Below are 23,137 nucleotides of genomic sequence, written 5' to 3'. Positions count from 1 at the left end.
TGTAGGACTTAAAATATATTTCCCTCCACCAGGGCTCACCGTCACTCTGCACCCTGTCCCCACCTCTGGGACACACTGACTAACAAGTGGCCGTAGCCTACTGGGCATGGCTGGGTGGGCTTCCCATGAGGAAGGGCTACTGGTTAAAATATTTTTAAATAAAAAAGTCATCCCCAACATAAAATTCATTCAGTTGTCTTCTTTGGTTTGATAAGAGTAATCAAGAATATCCTATATAATAAAAGGCTAATATGCAAATCGACCAAACAGTGGAACGACCGACCAGTCACTATGATGCACACTGACCACCAGGGGGCAGATGCTCAAGGCAGGAGCTGCCCCCTGGTGGTCAGTGCACTCCCACAGGGGGAGCGCTGCTCAGCCAGAAGCCGGGCTCACAGCTGGCGAGTGCAGCGGCGGTGGCGGGAGCCTCTCCCACCTCCACGGCAGCGCTAAGAATGTCCAACTGACGGCTTAGGCCTGCTCCCTGGAAAATGGGCCTAAGCCGTCAGTTGGACATCCCCTGAGGGCTTCAGGACTGTGAGAGGGAGTAGTCCAGGCTGAAGGACCCCCCACCCCCGCCCCCGAGTGCATGAATTTTGGCTTCTAGTTTCTGTATAAGCAAGAGTAATCACAGATAATCTGCACCTGGAAGAGGCTTGCCTGGAGAGTTATACCCAGATGTAGCTGGACCTGGGACAGGAATTAATGAATGTTTCCTTTTCAACTATGTTTCAGATCTGCTCCTTGGAACATGGAAGTATTTTGTATACTAATCATGTTAAAACAGTTGAAAACTAATTTGATCCTCCTAAACATTACAGGTTATAAAATGGACAGGTAATGCCTGACTGGCGTGGCTCAGTGGTTGACCTATGAACCAGGAGGTCACAGTTCGATTCCCAGTCAGGGCACATGCCCAGGTTGTAGGCTCAATCTCTAGTGTGGGTTGTGCAGGAGGCAGCCGATCCCTGATTCTCTCTCATCACTGATGTTTCTCTCTCTCTTTCCCTCTCCCTTCCTCTCTGAAATCAATAAAAATATATTTAAAAAATAAAAATAAAATGAACAGGTAATTATTTTAGCAACAAGATGAAATGTCATGAGGTTGCTCTGCATGCAATATTTAGAACCCACCTATGAGCTGGTGGAGAACCAAAGCTAATGGGCCCAGGTTTGGGTACCAGAGGCTCCAGCATGGTACCAAGAGGGCACATAACAGCAATAACGAAGACAAAGTCAGTTATTTGCTTTTTAGAAACTAGTCTAAAAAGTTAAATCTTAAAAGTTTCTGTCTTCTGTATCCAATATGCGTTCATAGAAATTACTTCATCACAATGAACTGGATATGAAATAAGGTAGAGCTCCTTCTTTTCTGACTTCCATGGCGAATCACGAATTGACAGGGAATCCAAAATGGCTGCTACATGTGGGAGCATGTGATGCCTCTGCTTGTGCATGGTTCTGGATTGCAGATAATCCCCCACCCGAACTGCACGCAGCGGCCTCTGCGATACCTTGATGTAGACAGGCAGGGTGATGTTTAAGTTGCAGATGGCTTGGTGCACCAGGCCTCGCGTGGATTTCGGCTCCTTCATAAATGATAGTCGTCCGCATGGTTCCTGAGTCGTGTCTCGTACCTTGAACGAGAAAGGCACGCGTGTCACCACACACGACGCATGTGGCTTCTTTAAGGAGATGATTCCCCCAAAGAACTGGGGGACAGACAATGCATTTGAGAATGCTGTGTAAGGGTTCGAGGCTGCTCCTTTCTCCTTGTCCTTTTACAATTTACAATTATTTTTAAAAAAATCATTCAGCTTTTTAAAAAAATTGTGGTAAAATATACATAACAAAATTTACCTTTTCCATTTTCCCACTTACCGTTTTTAAGCGTACAGCTCAGTGGCATTAGGCACTCACAAAGCTGTGCAATCGTCACTGTTTTGCAGCATGCTTACCACCCCTAGTACAAACTCTGCACCTGTCCCCTGGGGACTGCCCACCTCCTCTGCCCAGCCCCGAGGGACTCGATTCCACCTGCCTCTACACTTGCCTCCTCTTGGGACCTCGGAGAGATGGACTTAAGACCGTGTCTGTCCTTTGTGCCTGGTTCATTTCACCCAACATGTCTTCGAGGCCCATCCATGTTGTAGCATGTGTCAGAATTTCATTGCCTTTTAAGGCTGAATAGCATTCCATGGCATGTATAGACAGACGCCTTAGTTTATCCATTCATCTGCAAATGGATATTCGAGATGTTTCCATGTTTGGGTGAATGAAGCTTTTGTGAACGTCAGCGGGAAAGTAACCGAGTACCTGCCTTCAGTTTTTTGGGGACTAGACCTAGGAGCACAGCCCCTGGACCCTGTGGTCGCCATGGTCTCACGTTGAGTGCGGTGCGCTGTGTCCCACGGGGCTGCATCGTGTGATTTCCCGCCAGCAGTGCATTGGCCCCAGTGTTCACACGGCCTCACCAACGCTGGTTTCCGTGTTTGTGTTTTTGTTTGGTAACAGCTATTCTAATGGGTACGGAGCAGTCGCTCACTGTGGTTGGAATATGACTTTGCTTAGCATCTTTTCATGGGCTTACTGGCCATCTGGACACCTTCCTCGGAGAAATGCCTATTCAGGTCCTCTACCCATTTCTGTATTGGGTTGTTTATAAGTGATGTTTGCACATTAATGGTATCAAATATCAGTTCAATCACACAGCCGCTTGTGTTCAGTGGCTCTGCCGCCCTCAGCAGTGACTGCTCCGTGGAGTGGCCTGTTAGGATAGCTTTAATCAGGCAAAAGTGGTGACCAGCAATGGCACCATGAGAGGCTCAGCAGAGAACTTGGGAGAACTCCATCGCTAAAAATTAAGCAGGTTGCCCGGCCTGCATGGCTCAGTGGTTGAACATCAACCTATGAACCAGGAGGTCATGGTTCGATTCTGGGTCAGGGCACATGCCTGGGTTTCGTGCTCGATCCTCAGTAGGGGGCATGCAGGAGGCAGCCGATCAATGATTCTCTCTCATCGTTGATGTTTTCATCTCTCTCTCCCTCTCCCTTCCTCTCTGAAATCAATAAAAAAGTATTTTAAAGACATTAAGCAGCTGCACAGATTTGTGCTGGGAGAAACCAAGAGGGGTTTGGTAATGAAAGGGCCATGAGGATGAACTGCTTGGGAATCAGGCGCCTGAGGCTGGACTGGGGAAGCTGAGGGAGCCCAGCCCTGTCCTGTGTGGGCGGGGCATCAGGGCCTCCGGGAAGTGCAATGCGGGACAGTGAGTGAGAGACAGAGACGGCGCAGAACGGGATTGCTACTTCCTTTCTGCTCCCCAAGCCTCTCACTCATACGCGCTTGGCCCTCTGCCGGCGTGGAGTCCAAGGGGGATGTAACCATCATCGCCACACCCCTGCCTGGGACGAAGGGTCTGAAACCCACAGGGAGCTCTGTGGTGCACGGAGGCGTCTCCGAGTGTTGGCTGAGTGCGTGTGGAGGACGCCGGCGACAGTGCTGCCTGGGTCACCTCGCATTGGGCTGAGTGGGCCCCTAGGCCTTTTGAGAGCCCTCTCCTCGTTGGTGAAATTCACACATTTAAAACATAAGCACAAAGACTTAAAAGGAACAATACTTTAAAAAGAGACTTTCCTTTAAAATTTGAAAAAGAAAAGCCAGTTTTTCTAATTAATGAATTGGCGGTTTGTCCTTAAACATAGATTAAAGTTGAATTTGAACTTCAAAAATGAAAATGGTTGGTTTTCCAGAATTTTAAAATTTTATGGATATGGTTTAAATAATCTCTGGAAATTATTGAAAAGCAAATATTCTCTCCTTCTAAAGGAAGTTAAGTCCTTACTTGATGTAGAATAAAATGTGTGTAAACATTCCATATACAACAGATAATTACCTTGACAAAGAGAGGAAGTCTGTTTTCTTTAAAGGCAAAAAAACTGAATATATGATGTTGGCCACTCTTGGTTAATGGCACGAGATTGCCAAAACAATCAACGTAGATGGGTTTTCCTTCCAGCACCTGGTGAAGCAGAGAGAAGCAGCACAGACTATAATAAGTGCAGTTATTACTTGTTATTTACATAACGAAGTGGTGATACCAGTTGGAATGTTAAAACCTACCTACAACCATCACTCAGTTGCTATGTCTTGTCCCCCCAGGGACAAAGTATGTCCCAAGGGGACCTGCAGGTGTGTGGTGGCCTCTGATGCTGATGCCCCCGCTTCTAATGTCGCATCACATTACCCCAAACTGACAGAGCTTTAAATCCTAAAGTCAATCTTCTGACTGGGTCGTTTTTACATCCAATGAGTCACATTACTTGACCTCACCATCCACACCCACGCTGATGAAGCCTGAAATTAGCAGGAGTAACGCAGCAAGGCCTGGGTAGCTCACGTCCACATTTATACCAAGGATACACTTCCTGCCTGCTGCCTTTACTACTAAAAATTACTCAGAATGAGGAAAGATAAGCATTCTGAACTGTTACCGCCGCTTACACACTTCATGGATGAGTTCTGCCCCCGCGATGCTCAGTGAGAGGAGCCTTCACCGCTCCTCTCAGGATGGATGCGGAGACTATCCGACAGAACTGGCCCCGATGGACTAAAACGAGCTGCTTTTGGACCCTGACCTTCTAACTATCAGAATGAGGACTGGTCTTTTTTTAAATTTGCGGTCTATTTATTAACCACTGTTTTACATATAATCTTTGAAGAAAGGCATAGACGACGTGTCCATGCGTTGCTTCGGAACCCGCACCTCCACGTCCCGGCTGCGGGCCACCTCCGCGAAGTGCTCCTGCTGCTCCAGCGTCTTGTCCACCTTGTCGTCGGTCATGCAGAAGCACCGCAGCCGCGCCTCGATGGGGTCGTGCGACTTGGCGAACACCACGAACTTGGCCATGTATGGGACGCAGATGATCTCCCTGTACACTTGGGAGGCGAAGGTGACGGATTCCTGGATTTGCCGACAATCGATCAGCCAGAACCTGCAAAGAATTTTAGGTCAGGCATCTAAAACTAATGGACACCAGCCCGGCCGGCGTGGCTCAGTGGCTGAGCGTCAACCTGTGAAGCAGGAAGTCACAGTTCAATTCCCGGTAAGAGCACATGCCCGGGGTTTTGGGGCTCGATCCCCGGTGTGGAGTGTGCAGGAGGCAGCCAATGATTCTCTCATCATTGATGATTCTATCCTCTCTCTCTCCCCCTTCCTCTCTGAAATCGATTAAAACAATTTTTTAAAAATCTTTGAAAAAAATTGAATTAGTGGACACCAGTTGAAAAAAAACCTCAGTGCCTTCAATATGATCAAAGTGATTAAGTGCTTCCTAAAACAGAGGGAGGTGGGAGACGATGAGAGCAGGAGGGCGGAGCGAGCAGGAGGGCACTGAGGACCAGGTGGCACCACCAACCGCTGAACCCGTATTTGTGCCTTTCTTCTTTGGAAACACTTCCCAGGGTCCAGCTTCTGAAATCCGCCCCGAGTCCCAGCACCATCTGTGAAGGGAGCCTGGGGCCATCGCAATGGGTCCTCATGGGGGAGCCCCTGCTCCCCTTGACTCCCCCAATCTTCCTCTTATTTACTGAAACTCTTCTCAATAAAATCTACCCAGCGTTGCCTCATCTCATTCCTCTTTCCAAAACCCTCTCCGTCACCAAGGTGGAGCAACCCAACCATGTGGAAATCCGCTTTCAAGGCACAACTCGGGCCTCGTTGGGCGTGGCTCCCAGAGGAAGTCACTGCTCTGGGGCTCCTTCATGGCTGGTGGCCTCATGGGGCCTGTGACACGGCCTGGCCACGCCCCCTCAGCGTCACTGCTCAGGGCACTGAGGTTGCTGAGCCTGCTCAGCATTCCCCGACCGCCCTCGTACCTTCCCAAGCCGCACCCCCCCAGCCCCCGCCTGAGGAGCGACCATTCCGCTGAGAGAAAACTGAGGCCGCCAGATGCAAAGCATTATCCACATCCTGTCGCCCTGAAACCTCGCTCCGCCTATTGCTGCCTCCTTCCCGCCATCTTTCCACGCCCCTGAGGTTACCTTTCCCTCGTCACCGATTCCTTCCTGTCCCTCATCCATCTCTCTCCTTTTTACTAGCTTTTGATGAGATATATGTAACATAAAACTCACCATGCTGGCCACATCTGAGTGGACACGGCATTGGCATGATGCACATTTACACCCTGGGCTGCCATCGCCACTGACCATTCCGCAGTTTTCCATCATCCCCAACAGAACAAGGCACCCGCACACCCTGACTGCCAATTCCCGTCTCCGTGAACTCGCCTATTCTGGGGACCTCACATGCGCGAATATCCGGCTACTTCCTTTAGTGAAACGTTCTCAGGGTTCAGCTCAGCTACTGGCGGCTGGTGGATGCTCGGCATCACCTTCCTCTTTGCTCTGACGCACTCACGGTGTGCTCACTGCTCCCTCAGTCATCTGGGGGTGAAATGGGGAACACAGGAGCTGCCTGGCCTCCCGAGCAGGCCTCCCTCAGCACTGCCGTCATCCACGTTGCTGCTCTGACCTGACCTCCGACCTCAGATGTCTGCTGCTGGCCCCCAACCTGCTGTGTCTTGTCCATGGTCCTCTCTCCTGCCTGTCAGGCTCCTGCAGGTCTCAGGGGGCACCTCCCCTCAGGCGCCCTCTCCGCCCCGACGTGCACAGCCCTGCACCCGGCAGGGCCCTGGTAACTCTCTCCTCAGCATTTGCCATCTCTGGAGCTACAGCGGGGCCAGCACCCCAGCTGCTGCCCATGTGTGCCCTTCTCCTCTGTCCCCTGGACAGGAGTTTAAGCTCTAACCCTCTCAGCCTCAGTTTTCCCACCTGTAAAATGGACACAGTACCAAGTCATTGTAGTGATGAAATCAAATGCATGGGAAAGCACCCAGCATTCCCTTACAGGTCACACACGGGAGCTAATGATAAATGGCGTTAGTGAGCACATGAAACAAGACTGGGCAGCGTCAGCGCTGTGAGGCTGAGACACATACGTGCATGCGTCAGGCCTCCTAAAGTCACCTAAACCTCGAGCCCATCTGCACACGCATGTGCACTCGGACTCTTTGACATTCTGCTGGGAAGCAGCTCGGGATGTGCTGGTCAGCAGGAAATCTATCATCCCTAAGGCCTCTGGGTCTGGGACAACTGGTGGTGCCGCTACGGGAGACGAGGTCCCACAGTCAAAGCTGCGATCGCTTGCTGTCCTTCGATTTTAACCCGACTGGTGACCTTTGTACTGCATCATCACTATTCGTTTTGCTGGCAAGCAGGTCCAGTTTAAAATGCGAAAGTTAATACAGATTGTATTTAAAACCAACGAGAAAAATTCACTTTTGAAGAACAGAAACAAAAGAAAACAAAGCAAAATCCCTGGGGGTGAGGCCAGTATGGCCTGGGGTTGGTCTGAGGGCTGGCCGCACCTGGCAGACACGTTGGTGGTGAAGGAAACACACTCGTTGACAAATGTGAGTGGCGTGGTTCCTGTGATGTCTTCCCACTGCGCAGGAGTGGTCCCACCTGCAACAACAGGATTGGTGAAAAAGTTAGGCAGCACTTCAGACTCCGGAGTGTCAAGCGAGTCTGTGGTTCCGTGCTTGCCCGCGGAAGCTGCAAGGCCACAGAGAAGCAGCCGCTGACAGCACCTCCCAGGAATGAGCTTAAAGGTTATGGAGCCACTGCTTCAAATGTTTAGGGGTTCTATCCTCTACCTGACTTTCTGAGGCTGTTATTGTAATTGGTAGGCCCTAAGATCAATTTGAATTGTATAGGGTTGATGAATTTAAAAGATCCTTTAACTGACCAAGGAGCTGAAGGTTTTGTTAAAATAATGAAAAATCCAGGTAGTCTTTTGCTCCTGAACTTCGTACTTTATACAATTATTTTCTTAAGATAAAATTTTCTCTCAATTTGCAATGGAAGGCTGTAAAAAATACCTGGGAAACATTAAGAGCTTGGTGAACACTGCAGGCGGATGGACAGGTGGACGAAGGCCGAGGAAGGCCTAATCAGGCGGACAGTGCCTCAGCCACGTGGTCCCTCGCTTGACCCCTGGCCAGGGCAGGGCATGCCTGCACATTACATCTCACCTGTTTCACCTCCACGCACTACGTCTCACGTGATGAAGGGCTAACTGTATGCACGTGGACTAAAAACTGTGGGAAACTGACCCAGGAAAGTGGGGCGGGAATGAGGTCGTGACTGAAGCATGACCCCTGGGTTCCTGCTAGTCCACGCATTTTGCGTTTTGCGTTTATTAAGTGTATGGGGTAATCGCAATGGCTTGTCATGGTGCACATAGGAAAAGCGTTAGTAAGGAGGGAGAATCGGAGAGAGCAAAGTAAGGGAGAACACAACTGCGAAGGAGAAGTGAGAACCTCCCCACACGCCTGGGCGAGCAGCAGCCGACTCCTGAGCAGAGGGCGGCACTGCTGAGCGCCAGGAGCTCGTGGTGCTAAGAAAGAGGGGCATTGCCAGCCCAGCGATGCGTGTGGGTTTTTACCTCCCACTATGTATCATGGGCCAAGACAACCAGTAGCGGGAGTGTCTTTCTGGAGGTTGGTAGTTGTCTGAACACTATCACAACTTCCAATGGAAAAGACCACGCTCAGTGAGTCCTGAAAAACCTTTTCTGTTTTCTCAAGGCTGTTCAACAGGCCAGTGATGACAGAACCGACTCCTAGACAGAGGTCAGATCTGAGGTGCTGGGTGCGATGTGCAGGAGGATGATGGTTTTCAGCAGGTGTACGAGGTCTTTGGCAAAGGCTGGCAGGGGTGCAGGCTTGGGTTGGAACCCCAGCTCTGCACAAGCCTGGGGTATAATCTCGGGCAAGTCCCAGAATTCTCGGAGCCTGGTTTCCTTTCCAGTGGAATGGGGCTAAGTGTGGTCACAGGGCCGTGTGACAGAGTGACGACACGTGAGCCTTTCCCAGGGGCACATGGCTTTATGAGCAGGTCGGTTCATCTCCTGCCACCTTCCGTTCCCTACTTAGGATGCTCCTCCTGAATCAGCACAGGCCCCTGCAGGCACCTTATGACAAAGTCGCTTAACGTTTACAAGCGTGTAGGTTTCTCCTTCCAGAGCTTTCTACTCACATCGTCGCGGGCGCCTCACCTGTTATGCTGCACAGAAGTCTCAAGGTTGGAGCATCTCCCCCAAAGCCATTCAGCATGACGTCGCTGGCGGCTTTGGGGACAGGGATGGTCATGGTGATCGGCTTGTGGAATTTCCTTCGTCTGGGCTCCAAGGTGACGATCGGGCTGAAGGTCGCTTTGTTCCCAAGGATCTTCTTAACCAGCTCGCCATGCACAGGTTGCGCCTTTTCCAAGAAAAGCACACAGTAAACAGACCACTGCGCTTCACATCAAGTATCTTTGAAAGCATTGCTTTTTGTCCCATCGATCAGCATAGTGGCTTCCAGCATAGGACTGAGGTAGCAGTTACTCAGCCCTCCTGTAAGAGACCTACTATGTGCTGTGGCAGCCCCTGCTCTCCAGTGCGGTGCCCATGTCTGCATGGGCCCACCCCGTTCCCACAGCCAGTCCTCCCTCCCCCAAGGTGCCCCTGGCCACGCATGCGCACAGCACCGCACCTGCAGGCCCACGCGGATCCGCTTGGTCAGCGCACCCTCGGGGAACACCGCCTGCACCTGCGGGACCACTGTGCTGCTCAGCACGCCGCCCTCGGGCCCGATCAGGTGGCTGTCCTGCTTGACACGGGATACCACAGCGAAGTACTGCGGGAAGTCACGCGTGACGATGCGGCAGATGCGCTTACGGTCCAGGTCCTCAGCGCTGTCCAGCACTGCGGATGACAGCGCACGCGGTCAAGGTCAGTGCCTCCTCAGGCAGGAGTGCTTCCACCAGAGCAGCGTGCCCCTCTCCCCCGGCAGCACCGGTCCCTCTGCGGGGCCTGTGGGGTCTCAGGGAGGGTAGGGCGGGGCTACAGCAAACCACCTGCTCCATCCCCGGTTTATTCCACTTCCACCAGCTGCAGAGGAGATGGGGCCCACAGCCTCTCCTTTGCCAACATCAAAGTTAGCTCAAGACCCAGTTCTATGTTGTAAGAAGAAACGTGCCCTTTATTTCCCAGGAAGTGTGCGGGAAGGAAATCTGTCCTGCCGGATGGTGTGCGGGGTCACTCCCGGGGGGACTGTGTCTGAGAAGTCACTGTGTGTATAGAAAGGGGCCATCATAAATGATCGTGAAGCCAGGGTTTGAATTCCCCTGAAACCAGGAACTTGCCCAACATGTCCCCCACCATCAGCAGAGGGGGTCACAGGCTTTTCACAAACTTAGTGCACACACATGGGGCAGGACAGGAAAACCAGACTAGCTTAAAGGAGAAAATCTAGACTAACAGGGTCACTGGGATTGGGATTTTATTTTCCTGAGTAACAACAGGAGACCAGGCAAATGCACTGTACATCGACTCATCATCACTGGAACACACCGGTACCTGCTGGGCCAGAATCACACACAGACACTTGTGCACCCCATGCACACGCACACACACACACGTGCACACACGCGTGCACAAGCGCACAGCCCTGGGTCCTCAGGAAGAAGTGCCCCACGCACCCTCGTCCATGCCGTTGAGGATCTCGTTGAGCTCGTCCTCCGTGTGCTCACAGCAGTGCTCCTTCCAGCTGTCCCCGTTCTCGCTGCGCAGCACCACCAGCTCCCTCTCCTTCCCTCGCAGGGCAGCGAAGTGCGGGATCTCCACGATGACGGGCCTGGCAGCAAGCAGAGCACGCAGTGTGGGCGGCAGCCAGCCACACACCACACGCATCCCGACTGTCTGTTGCAAAGTGACCTGGATTCCTCTCTCTCTGGGGACAGGGACACTGGCTAGCGGCTGGCTGCACAGTAGCACTCCACCTCAGCGCTCCCGTCCCGGGGACACGCTGCTACCTGGAGCCCTGGTGTTTCCTTGTGAGTGCATGTGGCATTCTGGAACTTCTCCTCGGAGAAATGTAAGGAAACAGACATGCATATCTATGACGTGCACCGACCTCCTGGGACGTCCTCAACGAGGTGCGACGTGACAATGGCTTGAGAGGGGGATGGCTTGGTGCTGCGTGAGCTGATGTGTCTAAATGAGATGTCAGAGGAGCTGACTGCGTGGGAACTACGGAGACATGCATGCGGGGTCTGCCGAGGCTCCCCCCATTCGAGGGCGCAGTAGGCATTGCACACGGTGGCCCACGCTGAGCCCCCCAACAGCGTGTGTGATGCCTACTGGGCTCAGGTCCGAGCATGCACGGCCCTCGCTTCCAGGGCACAGCCACTCTCAAGAGTCGTGGAGGCTCTGGGTCTCCGGTCCAGGTTGCTTTGAGACAGACTCCAAATTCCCAGCACAACACCGCAGCCAGCACAGAGTACGACTAGGCAGATCTCATGCTTTAAATGAAAAGGAAGGTCACAGCACTTTAAGGGGAAAGGGACAAAACATCACTCGAAACAAAAGTCACACACCACAGGGTCAGAAATGGTCCACTAGAGAGAGTTCGCACAGAGTATAAATCATAGAGAGGGACATGTCATGGGCACAATGACAAAAAGAGAAATCATATTGCAGGAGGAGGAGAATGGGGCCAGCAGCCACCGATTGGTTTTAAGTCGCTCCTACCCAAGGAACTTGGTTCCAGGAGGCCCCAGCTGAAGGATGCGGCTGACCAAGCTTTCTCCCTCATTAAGTGGGGGGGGAGCCGCTGGCAGGTGGAGTTTACTGAGCACATCCAAAGCAGCAGTGAAAGAGAGAACACAGGTAAGCTTCAGGTGGGCGTCCACGCCCCAGCACCGCCCGCTCATCCACCGGGAGGTCTGCTTTGGTTCTGTCCCCTCCATTGGCCACAGGGAGTGAGGCGCTGACGCCCAGCGTGCCCAATGGAGGCGCGGGGGCGGCACGTGGGGACAGCACGTGGGGATGGCCTGTCCCTGGTGAGGTCCTGCCAGGGCGCGAGCCGTGGAAGGAAAAATACGCTGCCCAGGCTGCTGGGAATATAATGGAAGCTCGGACTCTGCAGAGAGGCCGACGTTTCCATGGATATTCCTGCACAGACGCGGGGACTGTTACAACGCCCAGGCGGCCTGAGCGTGAGGGAGGGAGGGGGGCCTGGGACAGGAGGGGAAGGGGTCGCGGACGTGCCCCACCCAGAGCCCCACAGGCTCCTCCTGTGTCTCAGGTCTGCCTGAGGGATGCGGGAGGAGGCTTCTAGAACCGGGAATATGGGCACGCCCCCTCCGGCGTGAATGCAGTTTGGAGCAACCCGTGAACAGCTTCCTCCCAGTTACGAGGCTTTAGACCGATTCCTAGTTCTAGCGCGAGCAGCTCTCCCAGCGTGATGCCAGCAGAACAGAAGCTCCTGGGCAACGGGATGTGGGCCCCGCTTTCGAGCACAAAGACTTGCTATGAGGAGACTTAAATACAATTGATTTGTTTCAAAACATTTTGAAACTTGTCCCCCTCCACAACCTCATCCTTTGGTCGGTTTTCAGCAGAAGCCACACATTTCTCGGCTTGTTGAAATACCACTCCATACAATAGCAGCCGCTCAAACACACAGAAGAAAGAAGAAATGCTAATTTCTGCTCAAAATTGCTAAAACGAGGCTGGCAGCAGTGGCCCGGACTGCACCATCTTAAGGAAAACTGTGACCAAACAGGCTGCCAGTGTGAGTGTGAGCCTCAAGGTTAGCCCTTTGGGAGCAGAGAAGGCAAATCACACACTGACTCCTGGCAACGCTTCTTCCCAAGTGCAGACGGTTCTCAGGACTCGGGACCTCAAGTTCATGTTTGGAATAGAGGAGGAGTTCTTCTTGGGACTCTGCCACTTCAGTCTCAGAGGGAAAACAATACCTACCATTGGCTGAAAAAATGATTCACACTGGGAGTCTAGTAGCTGTAATCACACCCAAAGAGAAGGAGTAAGAGTAAGCTGACTGCTGAGCTCACGGAGCTCACAAAGGAAGAGGCGTGGGGGAGGAGTGCAGCATCAGTGCTACTTAAATGTCACAGGAGCCCGGCCGGCGTGGCTCAGTGGTTGAGCGTCGACCTATGAACCAGGAGGTCACAATTCGATTCCCAGTCAGGGCACATGTCTGGGTTGCGGGCTTGATCCCCAGTGTGGGGCGTGCTGGAGGCAGACGATCAATGATTCTCTCTCATCACTCATGTTTCCCCCTCTCTCTCCCTCTCCCTTCCTCTCTGAAATCAATAAACATAGATTTTAAAAAATGTCACAGGGGCCCCTCTTCATTCAAAGCATTGAACGTACCTTTGTGCATCCATCCCAGTGGCGCCAGGTGAGACGCTAGCGCACGGGTGACTAAGTGGGAGGCTTAGCAGAGACCCTTACCCCAGGAACTGCGCGCCAGAGGGTCCGACTTCGATCAGGCGGCTGGCCAGGCCTTCTCCCTCCACCATTGGGGGCATGGTCGCCAGGCGGTGGCGTTTCACCAGGCGGCAGGTGACCCGTGTGGGGGCCGTGCACTTCCTTGGCGGGATGATGATGCGGAGCCCGTGGTGTCTGCAGCCGCGCATGGCGCCCCCGCGGGCGTCCACCATGAAGCTGACCAGGAAGCTGAAAGGGGGAGCAGAGGTCAGACACGTTTGCAAGGCTGGAGGCAGGTGCACAAGTCCTGGCCAGTTAATTTCTGTCCAAAATGCTTGGTTCTCAAATATCTGGTATTTATATGCAAGGTGGGAAAAAACTGGTCCTTAAATGTTCTCACTTTATACCAATGCCTTCATTTCTGTGTTGTTTTAGTTTTTGTATTGTTTTTATCTGTAACCTAAGACAATTTCTGCTACCTTTTGTTGACAGTGTGTGGACTGTAAATTTAAAATCTATCCAATGGACACAGAGAGTGGCATGGCATTAAATGAAGACTCTGAAGGTCCCCCTTTGTCACAGAACTTCCCCCTGCGTGTCCTGAAAACCCACAGTGAAGGCAGGGTGGGTCGGAGCAGTTGTCAAGTTAATTCCACTGGACTTTCCAAAGTTACATCGTGTCCAGCTCGTTTTAATATAATCTATGACTTAAGAGGCCCCGCCTCTCCCAGAATTCACCAGGGCACAGGCATCAGCTCCATGTGGACGGACGGGCCCTGCTGAGGGAGGGTGTCTGGGCACAGTCAATGTCCCAAAATTACAGTAAACTGAATGTGGAAAACCACAGCCAGTAATTTACAAATGTAGAGGCATCTCTATTCCTTCTGCTCGAGGAATGGACAAGCTCGAGGTTTATGGACAGTCTGGTCACGTGTCTGTGTGCCGAGGAAAGGGCTGGTCTAACTGGAAGGGGTGGGTGCATGCAGTGGGGACTCGCTTGGTCAAGAGGCAGAAATGAGGCAACCTGACCCGCATTTCCATTGCATCTGCAAGGCTCTCATACCAAAACGGAAAGAGGAAAGCAGCCCGGGAATTAGGCTCAGGCAGCACACCATGCCACACCCCCACCTGCACCCAGTCCACGACTGCAACCCAAACACTGGGACACAGTCAATCAAGAAGTGACGGGACAGAAACAGCGCATCTGCCATGGTAGACGAGCAGAGAAAAAGAGCTCCGCACCCTCCTCACAGCAGACACGAGCTCGTCACGCACGCGGCTAAATAGAAGTCCCGTTGGTCTCAGCACAGAAGGGACGGGCGGCCCAGGGCCTGTCAGCAGGCGTGCAGGGACAGCGAGGCCACAGCCGTGCCCCGAGCGTGGCCAGCCCAGACCCAGCGCCAGGCAGCCTGGGAGAACAATCCGCAGCGCAGGGCCGAACGTGGATGTTTCTGATCTTGATCAAAATGCAGTGAGAAAAGGCTTGCTGCTTTTCTTACCACTAAGTATAAATTTAAGTATAAATTCTCAAAAAATGTTTTGTTTTTAAAAATGTACTGTTGCCGAAACCGGTTTGGCTCAGTGGATAGAGCGTCGGTCTGCGGACTGAAAGGTCCCAGGTTCGATTCCGGTCAAGGGCATGTACATTGGTTGCGGGCACGTCCCCAGTGGGGGATGTGCAAGAGGCAGCTGGTCGATGTTTCTCTCTCATCGACGTTTCTAACTCTCTATCCCTCTCCCTTCCTCTCGGTAAAAAATCAATAAAATATATTAAAAAAATAAATAAATAAATAAATAAAAATGTACTGTTGCTCAAAAGAATGGAAGAGCTAGTTAACACTGATGAATCTCAAGGTTTCCTTTCGATTCTGTGCTTTTTATTGGGCTACGTTTACGTTGACATTTATGAACCCCGAGAAAAGCTCCAGCCAGCGCTGTTGCACACGCACTGCACCGTTTCTGACGTTCCCTGGTTTGCTCATCTTTTGATTGCTGTCACCACCGAGGGAGACGGGCTCAGACCCCCGAGGAGCCCCTGCGGCCCCCCAGCCTGCCCCTGCAGGATTCCGCACTGTCGCACCTGCCGGAGGCCCTCGGGCAGTGTCCGCTCAGGCACATGCTGTGTTTGGACCTGTCCATCGGGGATGACAATGCAGTTTCTACTAGTTTATGAACGCCACTGTTTAAATAAAATGTAAAACACTGTCACTGAGCAGGCACCCTGCCTGTGTCGCTCTCAGAGCCACCACTGATCGCCCCGGCCGGGACGTACTGCTGGGACCCCAGGCAAGTCACTTCCTGTCTTTAGGTTTCAGTTTCCTCGCCCATAAAATGAGACTTTCACCCAACAAACCACAGGGGGTCTCTGGTGTTACTTGTGCTGGTTACTGGTAACCAGGTAGGGTACCCCTGAAAGGCCCTATTTCAGGTGCTCCGGGAGAATTCCTACTTGGAAGATAAACTGCTGTCACTCTGGGAAATAGGCATCATGCTTGCACCGTGGTTAACCCAGTAAATGAGCGGTTTTGCAGAAAATGTGCGCACACTGCACTGAGCATCGACTTTAAGACTCTACAGACAAAAAAAATCACGTGACACTCGGCATAAATTGCATATCTTACTTTAGATGAAATTCAGCAATCATGCAAATTAGAAATTCTTATTGAGATTTTTTCTAAATTGTGAGATAGTGTTATCACAATTTAAAAGGGAGGAAAGCAAAAGCAACCCACCATTATTATGCAGATGACTTGCCTACAAATAGGCGACCTGATTAGCTAAACAGATACATGCTTAGGACAGAAAACAGGGCTCTGCCTGCTGAGGAACACACCTCCACCCCAAAGTCACCAAGGCTTCGGTTCCCTTTCAATGCACCCAGGACCGCGAGGGTGGGGTGGGGAGGAAGGTGCAGCATTCAGTTAGTCATTGGGTGAAAATAGGAAGAAAAAAGTCATCAGGGTGCTTCAGTGAGCCAGGCACACCCAGCAGGAGGCCTGTCAATTCCACCTGATTCTGGCGAGAATGTTGTCAAAGGAGAAGCAGTCTCGGCTCCTAGGATTTAACTATCCACTCTCCTGAGCTGATGTCTTCACATGCTTTTTAATGGACTTTATTTCTGGGCAGTTTTAGATTCATGGCAAAACATGTTTTTATGAAAAAGACCGATGTAGGGACTTGGCAAGCTCTCTCTCCTGCTCTCCCTCCAAGCCCTCCTGCACCCCGACTCTCATACACTGAACATGATGGAAAGTGTCTCTGAAGCGGCTCAGATTTATCAAAATCACCAATCATTAATCACTCGCAATGTTCATGTGTAGAAACATCACATTTAGTGTTTCCGAAAAACTAAAGGGATGGCTATACAATTTTCAAAAAGGGGTCTATGAAACGGTCTGATTTGTGGACGGTCTGCAGTGAGGACGATGCTGTGTAACAAAATGCCCTGGTCGGCAGTCTAAGAACCTGCAGAGATCAGTGTGTTGGACTAGGACAGGATGAGGGGTGTTTGGGAACACTGACTCAGCTCACTGACAGCACGATTCCAAGTCTCAGAAGCTGCATTTAAAGCAGCATCCCAGGGAAATGTACCATTAACCAACTTTCAGCCTTTGGTTCACCTAGGAAACAGTTTTTAAAAACCTCTGCTGCGTGGCACTTAAAATCATGACCTTTACTATGACTTTAAAACAGGTCAACCAATTTGTATAATTGCTAGGAATAATTTTTCAGCTTCATGTAGCACTTTTTCTCACAAAAGGAGCTAAGATGTGGAGAGCCTCGGCCAAGGAGCCTTTCCCAGGAGGTCTGCGTTAATTCTGGCCCAATCCCAGCTGATCTCCAATGAAATAACGAATGCCCGCGTTCTCTCCACTGCAGAGAAAGGGGCCTCAGCCAGGGCACGGCCTGGAGACACGGCTGCCCCTGCGTCCCTGGGAGGTGTGCGCACTGAAGCACCCTGGGGGGCGGGGGGCGGGCAGGAGGGGCGATGCTCAGTCACCTGCTGTTGTCACGGTCGAGACATGGAGAGGTGCGGCTGCAACAGAACAGACACTTTAGCACAGAGAAGGAGTGGGCGAACATCAAGAAGGAATCAGAGGCGACTTCTCACTGAAATACACGGTCATACACCAACAGAGTCTCCATCCGGAAGAGATGGACACAGCCATGAGGCATCACTCTGCCCACATGCTGAGGGGCCGGGGTGGGCACCCCTGCAGCCCCGCTCCCTGCTTAGCGCTGGCCATGGGCCCTGTGCCAAGGCCAAGGTCCAGGAGACCACACACCATCAAAGGCATTCAAGTGAGAGGGACAAAGTCTGGGATTGGTGGACATGGTTTCATTCCCATTGCAGTGCTTCCTACATGGCAATGCCCTTGGGGCCACAGGGGAAGACATGGGAACAGAAAAGGCACCATCTGAAGACTGGCTTCAATGGTAAGCCATGACATAAACTAGAAGGCAGAGAAGGAACGTGAATTACCTACTGGCAGGGAATGGAAACTACGCAAGTCTTAGCACTCGTTCAAGGGTGACGGCTTGCTGGGGGCCCTGCTCGGGGCTGCCAGCCTGCTTGGGGGCGGCGGGGGGGGGGCTGCTCAGGGTGCCCCCTGCTCAGGGCTGCTGCTTGGGGCGCCCCCTGCTCGGGGCTTACCCTGCTCGCTGCTGGGGCGGCGCTGCCCCACCCCCCAGGCATTTTCTCTGCCTCTGGCTCACTTGTGTATGACGTACAAAAGGACACGTTTATGGGCCAACCTTACAAAACAGTTGTGTGATTACTTAAAAATCGTTTTCTTCATCCAAGAGAATTGACCTTCATGTACCTTAAAAAAGCTAGGGTATTTGAAATATGTGAACCACCAAATTAACTGCTCTTCATACTTAAATATTAATGTTGTCAAAGGAGAAGCAGTCTCGGCTCCTAGGATTTAACTATCCACTCTCCTGAGCTGATGTCTTCACATGCTTTTTAATGGACTTTATTTCTGGGCAGTTTTAGATTCACGGCAAAATGGTCTTCAACATGTTTTTATGAAAAAGACCAATTTATTAATGGACTTCTAGTTGCTACAATATCTTGCAGGATAACATGATGACTTGACACTTAGCTGTTGGCATGTGGCTATTATTGAAATCTAAAAACAAAGGCCTTCAGAATCACATTAAAATGGATCGCAAAGCTGGCCGTGACTAAGCAGGAGCCTCCCTCACTGAGCACCTCTGAAATGAGCAGAGCCGTGAATTCAGGTTCGCACCCCAGATTCTGCCAGGGGACATCCTGGGGATGTAGCAATACCTGCTGGCCAGGTCCTGAGTCAGTAACCAGCTCTTTAAGGAGCAACCACAGAAATCTTACTGCAGCCGTGCCTTTGCCAGCGACTGGCTATGTGTTGGGCAGTCAGATGGTTTTAGCCGCCGACACCTCCTCTTAGGTGGCCATGGACACGAGCCACTAGAGACAGGCAGAGGCGGAAGGAGATGCCAACTTGGCCTCTGGGTGCAGCTGTGTCTCCCATTAACCTGGAGCCCTTTGTGACTCCACAGGAACCACACGCACCGCAAGCCGCAGTGCACAGAAAAGCTCCCTTATCACTTCCTGTCAAAAACATTTCTTTTATAACTTTTTGGGCAGATTTGAAGTGGCTTAACAATTCACCCAAGAATCTCAGTTCCTTGAAAAATAGATGTGAAAATGACAACTCAGGAACCCGGTGTGGAATGAATGAAACTGTACGTAATCACTCTGGCCAGTGTGGCTCAGTGGACAGAATGTCGGCCCTCGGACTGAAGGGTCCTGAGTTCAGTTCTGGTCAAGGGCATGTACCTGGGTTGCAGGATTGATCCCCGGCCTTGGGTGTGCAGGAGGCAGCTAATCAATGTGTCTCTCTCATATCTGTGTTTCTCTCTCTGTCTCTCCCACTCCCTTCCATTCTCTCTAAAAATCAATGGATATCAATGAAAAAATATACTTGGGTAAGGATTAACAACAACAAAAAACGAAACCCACCAAAAAAAAGGCCAAAACAAAACGGTAAGAAACCAACGTTACACGCTAGGATACCATGAACGCTATTCGTGCACGTTAATATGGTGACAGCTTTTCACCACCAGGAGCAGCAGCATCGAGCGGTCAGTGGAAACCCTGTGGGTCCAAGCCCTGTGCTGTGTGTTTGTTCCAATGCCACAGCACAGGCCTTGAGAGATGCCTGGTCACCTGGCAACAGAAGCTGTGAGCTCCACATCACACCAGGAACAGGGCCGCTCGGGGCGGTCCTGCGTTTGGAATACATTTTGCTAAACTGGTTTGGGATTTGTGAGTGATCTGGAAGGTGTATGTGGATTGTGTAAATACTAACGAGGATCTATTGAGTCCTATTCTTTCTAGACGAAATGCTAATTATATAAGAACTATGTACCCCCTAAAGTTCCCCTGTGGGATCCATAACAACATGCATCTTCCAGGTAAGTGAAGGGAAACTCTGACAGTCTACCTAATGTGCCCCACGTCACATACAGAGCGTGAGGCGGGGGTGCCTCCAAAGAGAACATCACATTCTTCCTTCCACAGACTGTCTTCCAGCTTCAAATAACACATGGGTGCGCTTCTTCAAGGCAGGCTATCCTACTTCACTCTTTTCCTGAGTGCCTGGCACAAGGTGTGGTACTTCGCAGAATTCAGCAATGTGTCGGGAATTTGTACAGGTTAATTATCTAGGTCTCCATATAATCAGAGCTTTGTTAGGTCAAGATGGTCCTTTCTCACAGTTTGTGTAAAACACACGTCTGGATACAGACACTTGTAGAAATCACTACACAGAGATGCCACTGTGACTGGGTGGGGCCTGGATGTCAGCATGTGAAGGCTCCCGGGTGATTCTAATGCCCAGCCAGAGTTCAGAATATATGGTCAGCGATCACCTTTCAAGTTCACAGAAGACCTGGTTTATTAGAGACCAAGATTAAAGACCCTTATCTTACTAAGTGATTAATCTTTAACCACTGAGGCTCTAGTTTTTGACTCTTTTGTAAATTCGCCCATTAATAGTAAGTTTCATTGTGCCTGGCCGGCGTAGCTCAGTGGCTGAGTGACGACCTATGAACCAGGAGGTCATGGTTCGATTCCTGGTCAGGGCACATGCCCGGGTTTCAGGCTTGATCCCCAGTAGGAGGCGTGCAGGAGGCAGTTGGTCAATGGTTCTCTCTCATCATTGATGTCTCTCTCTCTCCCCCTCTCCCTCTCCCTTCCTCTCTGAAATCAATAAGAATATATTTTTAAAAAGTAGTAAATTACATTGTGCTTAAAATAACCCTTCGCTCCCTGGGCTGGGTATTGCCTGGGCTGCGCTGGTTCTGGGGTCCAACCTACCACCTTCACATTCCAGGGCCAACCTCCTTTCTTCTCATCATTGTTCAGAAAGTTGGTAGCAGAATGCAATGTTATGCTTTTTGAATAATTAATAGGTCAGATGTTAATGATCTCATTTTATACTTAGAATATGTAAATTAACTGGGATGAGGTTTAATTTGGTTTTTATTACCTTGCATATCTTGCATTAGGAACCTTCTTATGCTTCTTTAACAAGGAAAAGAGTGTTTTGATTATTTTCTATGTCTATGTACCTAGTTTTATAGTCTATGAATCTTTAGGAGAAGCTTCGACTATGAGATGCAAACTTTGTAACTACAATGCCTCAGAATGCCTTCCTGGCAAGGGACTATTTTAGAATAATGGCAAAAGGAAGACCCACCAGTCAAATTGTGCTGGGCATTACGGATAAGGAATTTGGAATCCTTTAAGCCAAAATATTTTATTTAGTTAGATAACATATGGGTGGGGCTTTTAAAAGTGGTTAAAAGAGCAAATATTTTAAGAGTTTACATATAATTATGAAATTACTAGATGAATAAAAGTAACAGAATGAGAGGGAAAATCCAACTGCGAAGTGTTACCATTTACAACTCCTTACAGGGTTTATGGTCCACATAACTGAATTCTTATGCCTTCAGGACATCTTTCTGTACGTTTACGATTATAACTCCAAGCCCTACGTTTTTAGTGAGCTAATAGGAAAGGCGGCATTTCTCAGTGGCTGCTGGCCCCGGGCAGGTGACTGAGCTGATGGGTGCCCTCTAGTCTCCCTACTGCCACCTGCACAGGACTCCTCCTTCTGTCTGTGTGCCTCCAGCCTCCGGGCACATTGCTTTCAGTGCGCTTATAGGTGGGGAGAGGTATCTGTTACCTTGTCCGTTTCACCTTGGTAAATAAAACTGTCCAGAAAGCAAATACTCCTACCTTTCCTTTCAAGACTTCTTAAAGCCAGGATGCCCCGGCAGCTGCTGGTTAGTGAGCAAGCTGTTTGACGCAATGCTACCAGTTACTTTGAAACGTCAGCTTTTCTATGTGGAATTCAACCCTTTTTGCTGGTTTGTCCACACAGACGGGGTCCATGGTAGACAAAGCTGTGTTATTTACAAGTTTAAATGAAGGTCACGTCCCTTGTAAGCTGGCCACCAGCTACAGCCACTGGACAAAGCTGCTGCTGTCCACTCGTCCCTTCCCCTGATCTGGACACATGACACCACGACTCACCCTGAGTGGATGGGGCTGGAAGAAAGGGCCACATTGTCCAGGTGCTCGGGGCCCCAGCTGAGGCGGTACGAGTTCCTCTCCGCCTCCTTGGCGAGCGCTGACACCTGGACACAAAGGACACGGCTCAGGGACATGGCTCTCTCCCTTCACTCCGATGACAATGTACCCGTCTCTGAAAGGGGCGCCTCAGACAGCGGCACTGCCTGGAACAGCCCCTTTAAAAATGTGAGGCCGAGGCGCTCAGGTGCGTTGGGAACACAGTCCTGCTTAGGTGGTGTTATTGACGTTAGATCACTGTCATTGTCTTTGAAGAGGGTGGGTGTCTGTGATCCATTCAGCCCCAACTATACCATCCTACCCAATGCCACTATTTCCTAATACACTACATCTTTTCTCTAGATAACCACCTAACACGGAGAGACGTAGGTAGCCGCGCCTTTCATCTCAGACCTCGGACGCACCTCCCCACACCACCCCGCTAATGGAGACCTTCTGGAGGAATCGGTCTTCATAACTAATCTCCACAGAGGAGCTCAATAGCCGGAGAAACAAGCAATACATTGTTTTAGAAAAACTCTGCTATTGAGAAATCTAGGGAACATTTTCCATGTTTTAGAAAAAAAACTCAAATCTCTTCTCCTGGCCCATTAACTAACTCATTTGATTTTTTAGATGAAAAGGCTTTCTCTGGACATTTCCAGCACCCGGTGATGCTCCAAGCCCTGCTGAGGGAACAAGGTGGCCTGCAGTCACGTACCTGGTGGCTGGGGATCACAACGGTGTCGTCGATCATGGCGCTATCCCTCAGGTAGGAGGCGTGGCTCAGGGTGTGCGACCTGTCGGAACTGAAGGACCGGAGGCTGGCAGGTGAGCAGAGGCCGTGGTCACGCACCCACGGTGGGGCAGGGCGGGGAGGAGGGCATGGCGAGCCGAGCAGGAGAGCGAAGAGAGCGTGCAGTTAGCTGCCGGGACCTTCCCGGGGACAGGCCGCGGGCTCCGTGCCACCGGGCCCCATCACCCCGCGGGAACACACCCTCTGCCTGGCTCTGCCACCCAATGGCAGGGGCCCCAGGGAACCAGGAGTTAGAACCTGACACTCCTAATCTGACTCCTGCTCTCCCCAGAAAGGTTTGAGGCCCGCAACTGGCGCTCACTAGCCGCCGGTACAAGAAATTCACGCAGGAAATAACTCTAGGGCTGATCT

At 51.1% G+C, this 23,137-nt stretch overlaps 1 protein-coding gene across 3 annotated transcripts in view; it reads right to left on the bottom strand.

Moving 5' to 3' along the window:
- Positions 1-23,137, bottom strand: part of ANK2 (ankyrin 2) — a 300,444-nt gene that overhangs the window by 17,741 nt on the left and 259,566 nt on the right. For 2 of the 3 annotated variants that reach the window (XM_079771700.1, XM_079771698.1), the window contains 11 exons: positions 22,691-22,793; positions 21,934-22,037; positions 17,344-17,379; positions 13,368-13,592; positions 10,589-10,743; positions 9,601-9,812; positions 9,123-9,327; positions 7,432-7,528; positions 4,770-4,998; positions 3,900-4,025; positions 1,518-1,640 (listed from right to left, as the gene is read on the bottom strand). In XM_079771700.1, coding sequence (XP_079627826.1) covers positions 1,518-1,640; positions 3,900-4,025; positions 4,770-4,998; positions 7,432-7,528; positions 9,123-9,327; positions 9,601-9,812; positions 10,589-10,743; positions 13,368-13,592; positions 17,344-17,379; positions 21,934-22,037; positions 22,691-22,793 — 1,615 coding nt within the window. The remainder of the gene's footprint in view (positions 1-1,517; positions 1,641-3,899; positions 4,026-4,769; positions 4,999-7,431; positions 7,529-9,122; positions 9,328-9,600; positions 9,813-10,588; positions 10,744-13,367; positions 13,593-17,343; positions 17,380-21,933; positions 22,038-22,690; positions 22,794-23,137) is intronic. The other variant, XM_079771699.1, reaches the window with a different exon arrangement.

Source organism: Cnephaeus nilssonii (assembly GCF_951640355.1).
Source record: "Cnephaeus nilssonii genome assembly, chromosome: 5".
Classification (NCBI taxonomy): Eukaryota; Metazoa; Chordata; class Mammalia; order Chiroptera; family Vespertilionidae; genus Cnephaeus; species Cnephaeus nilssonii.
This window is presented reverse-complemented; position numbering and strand designations above follow the sequence as displayed.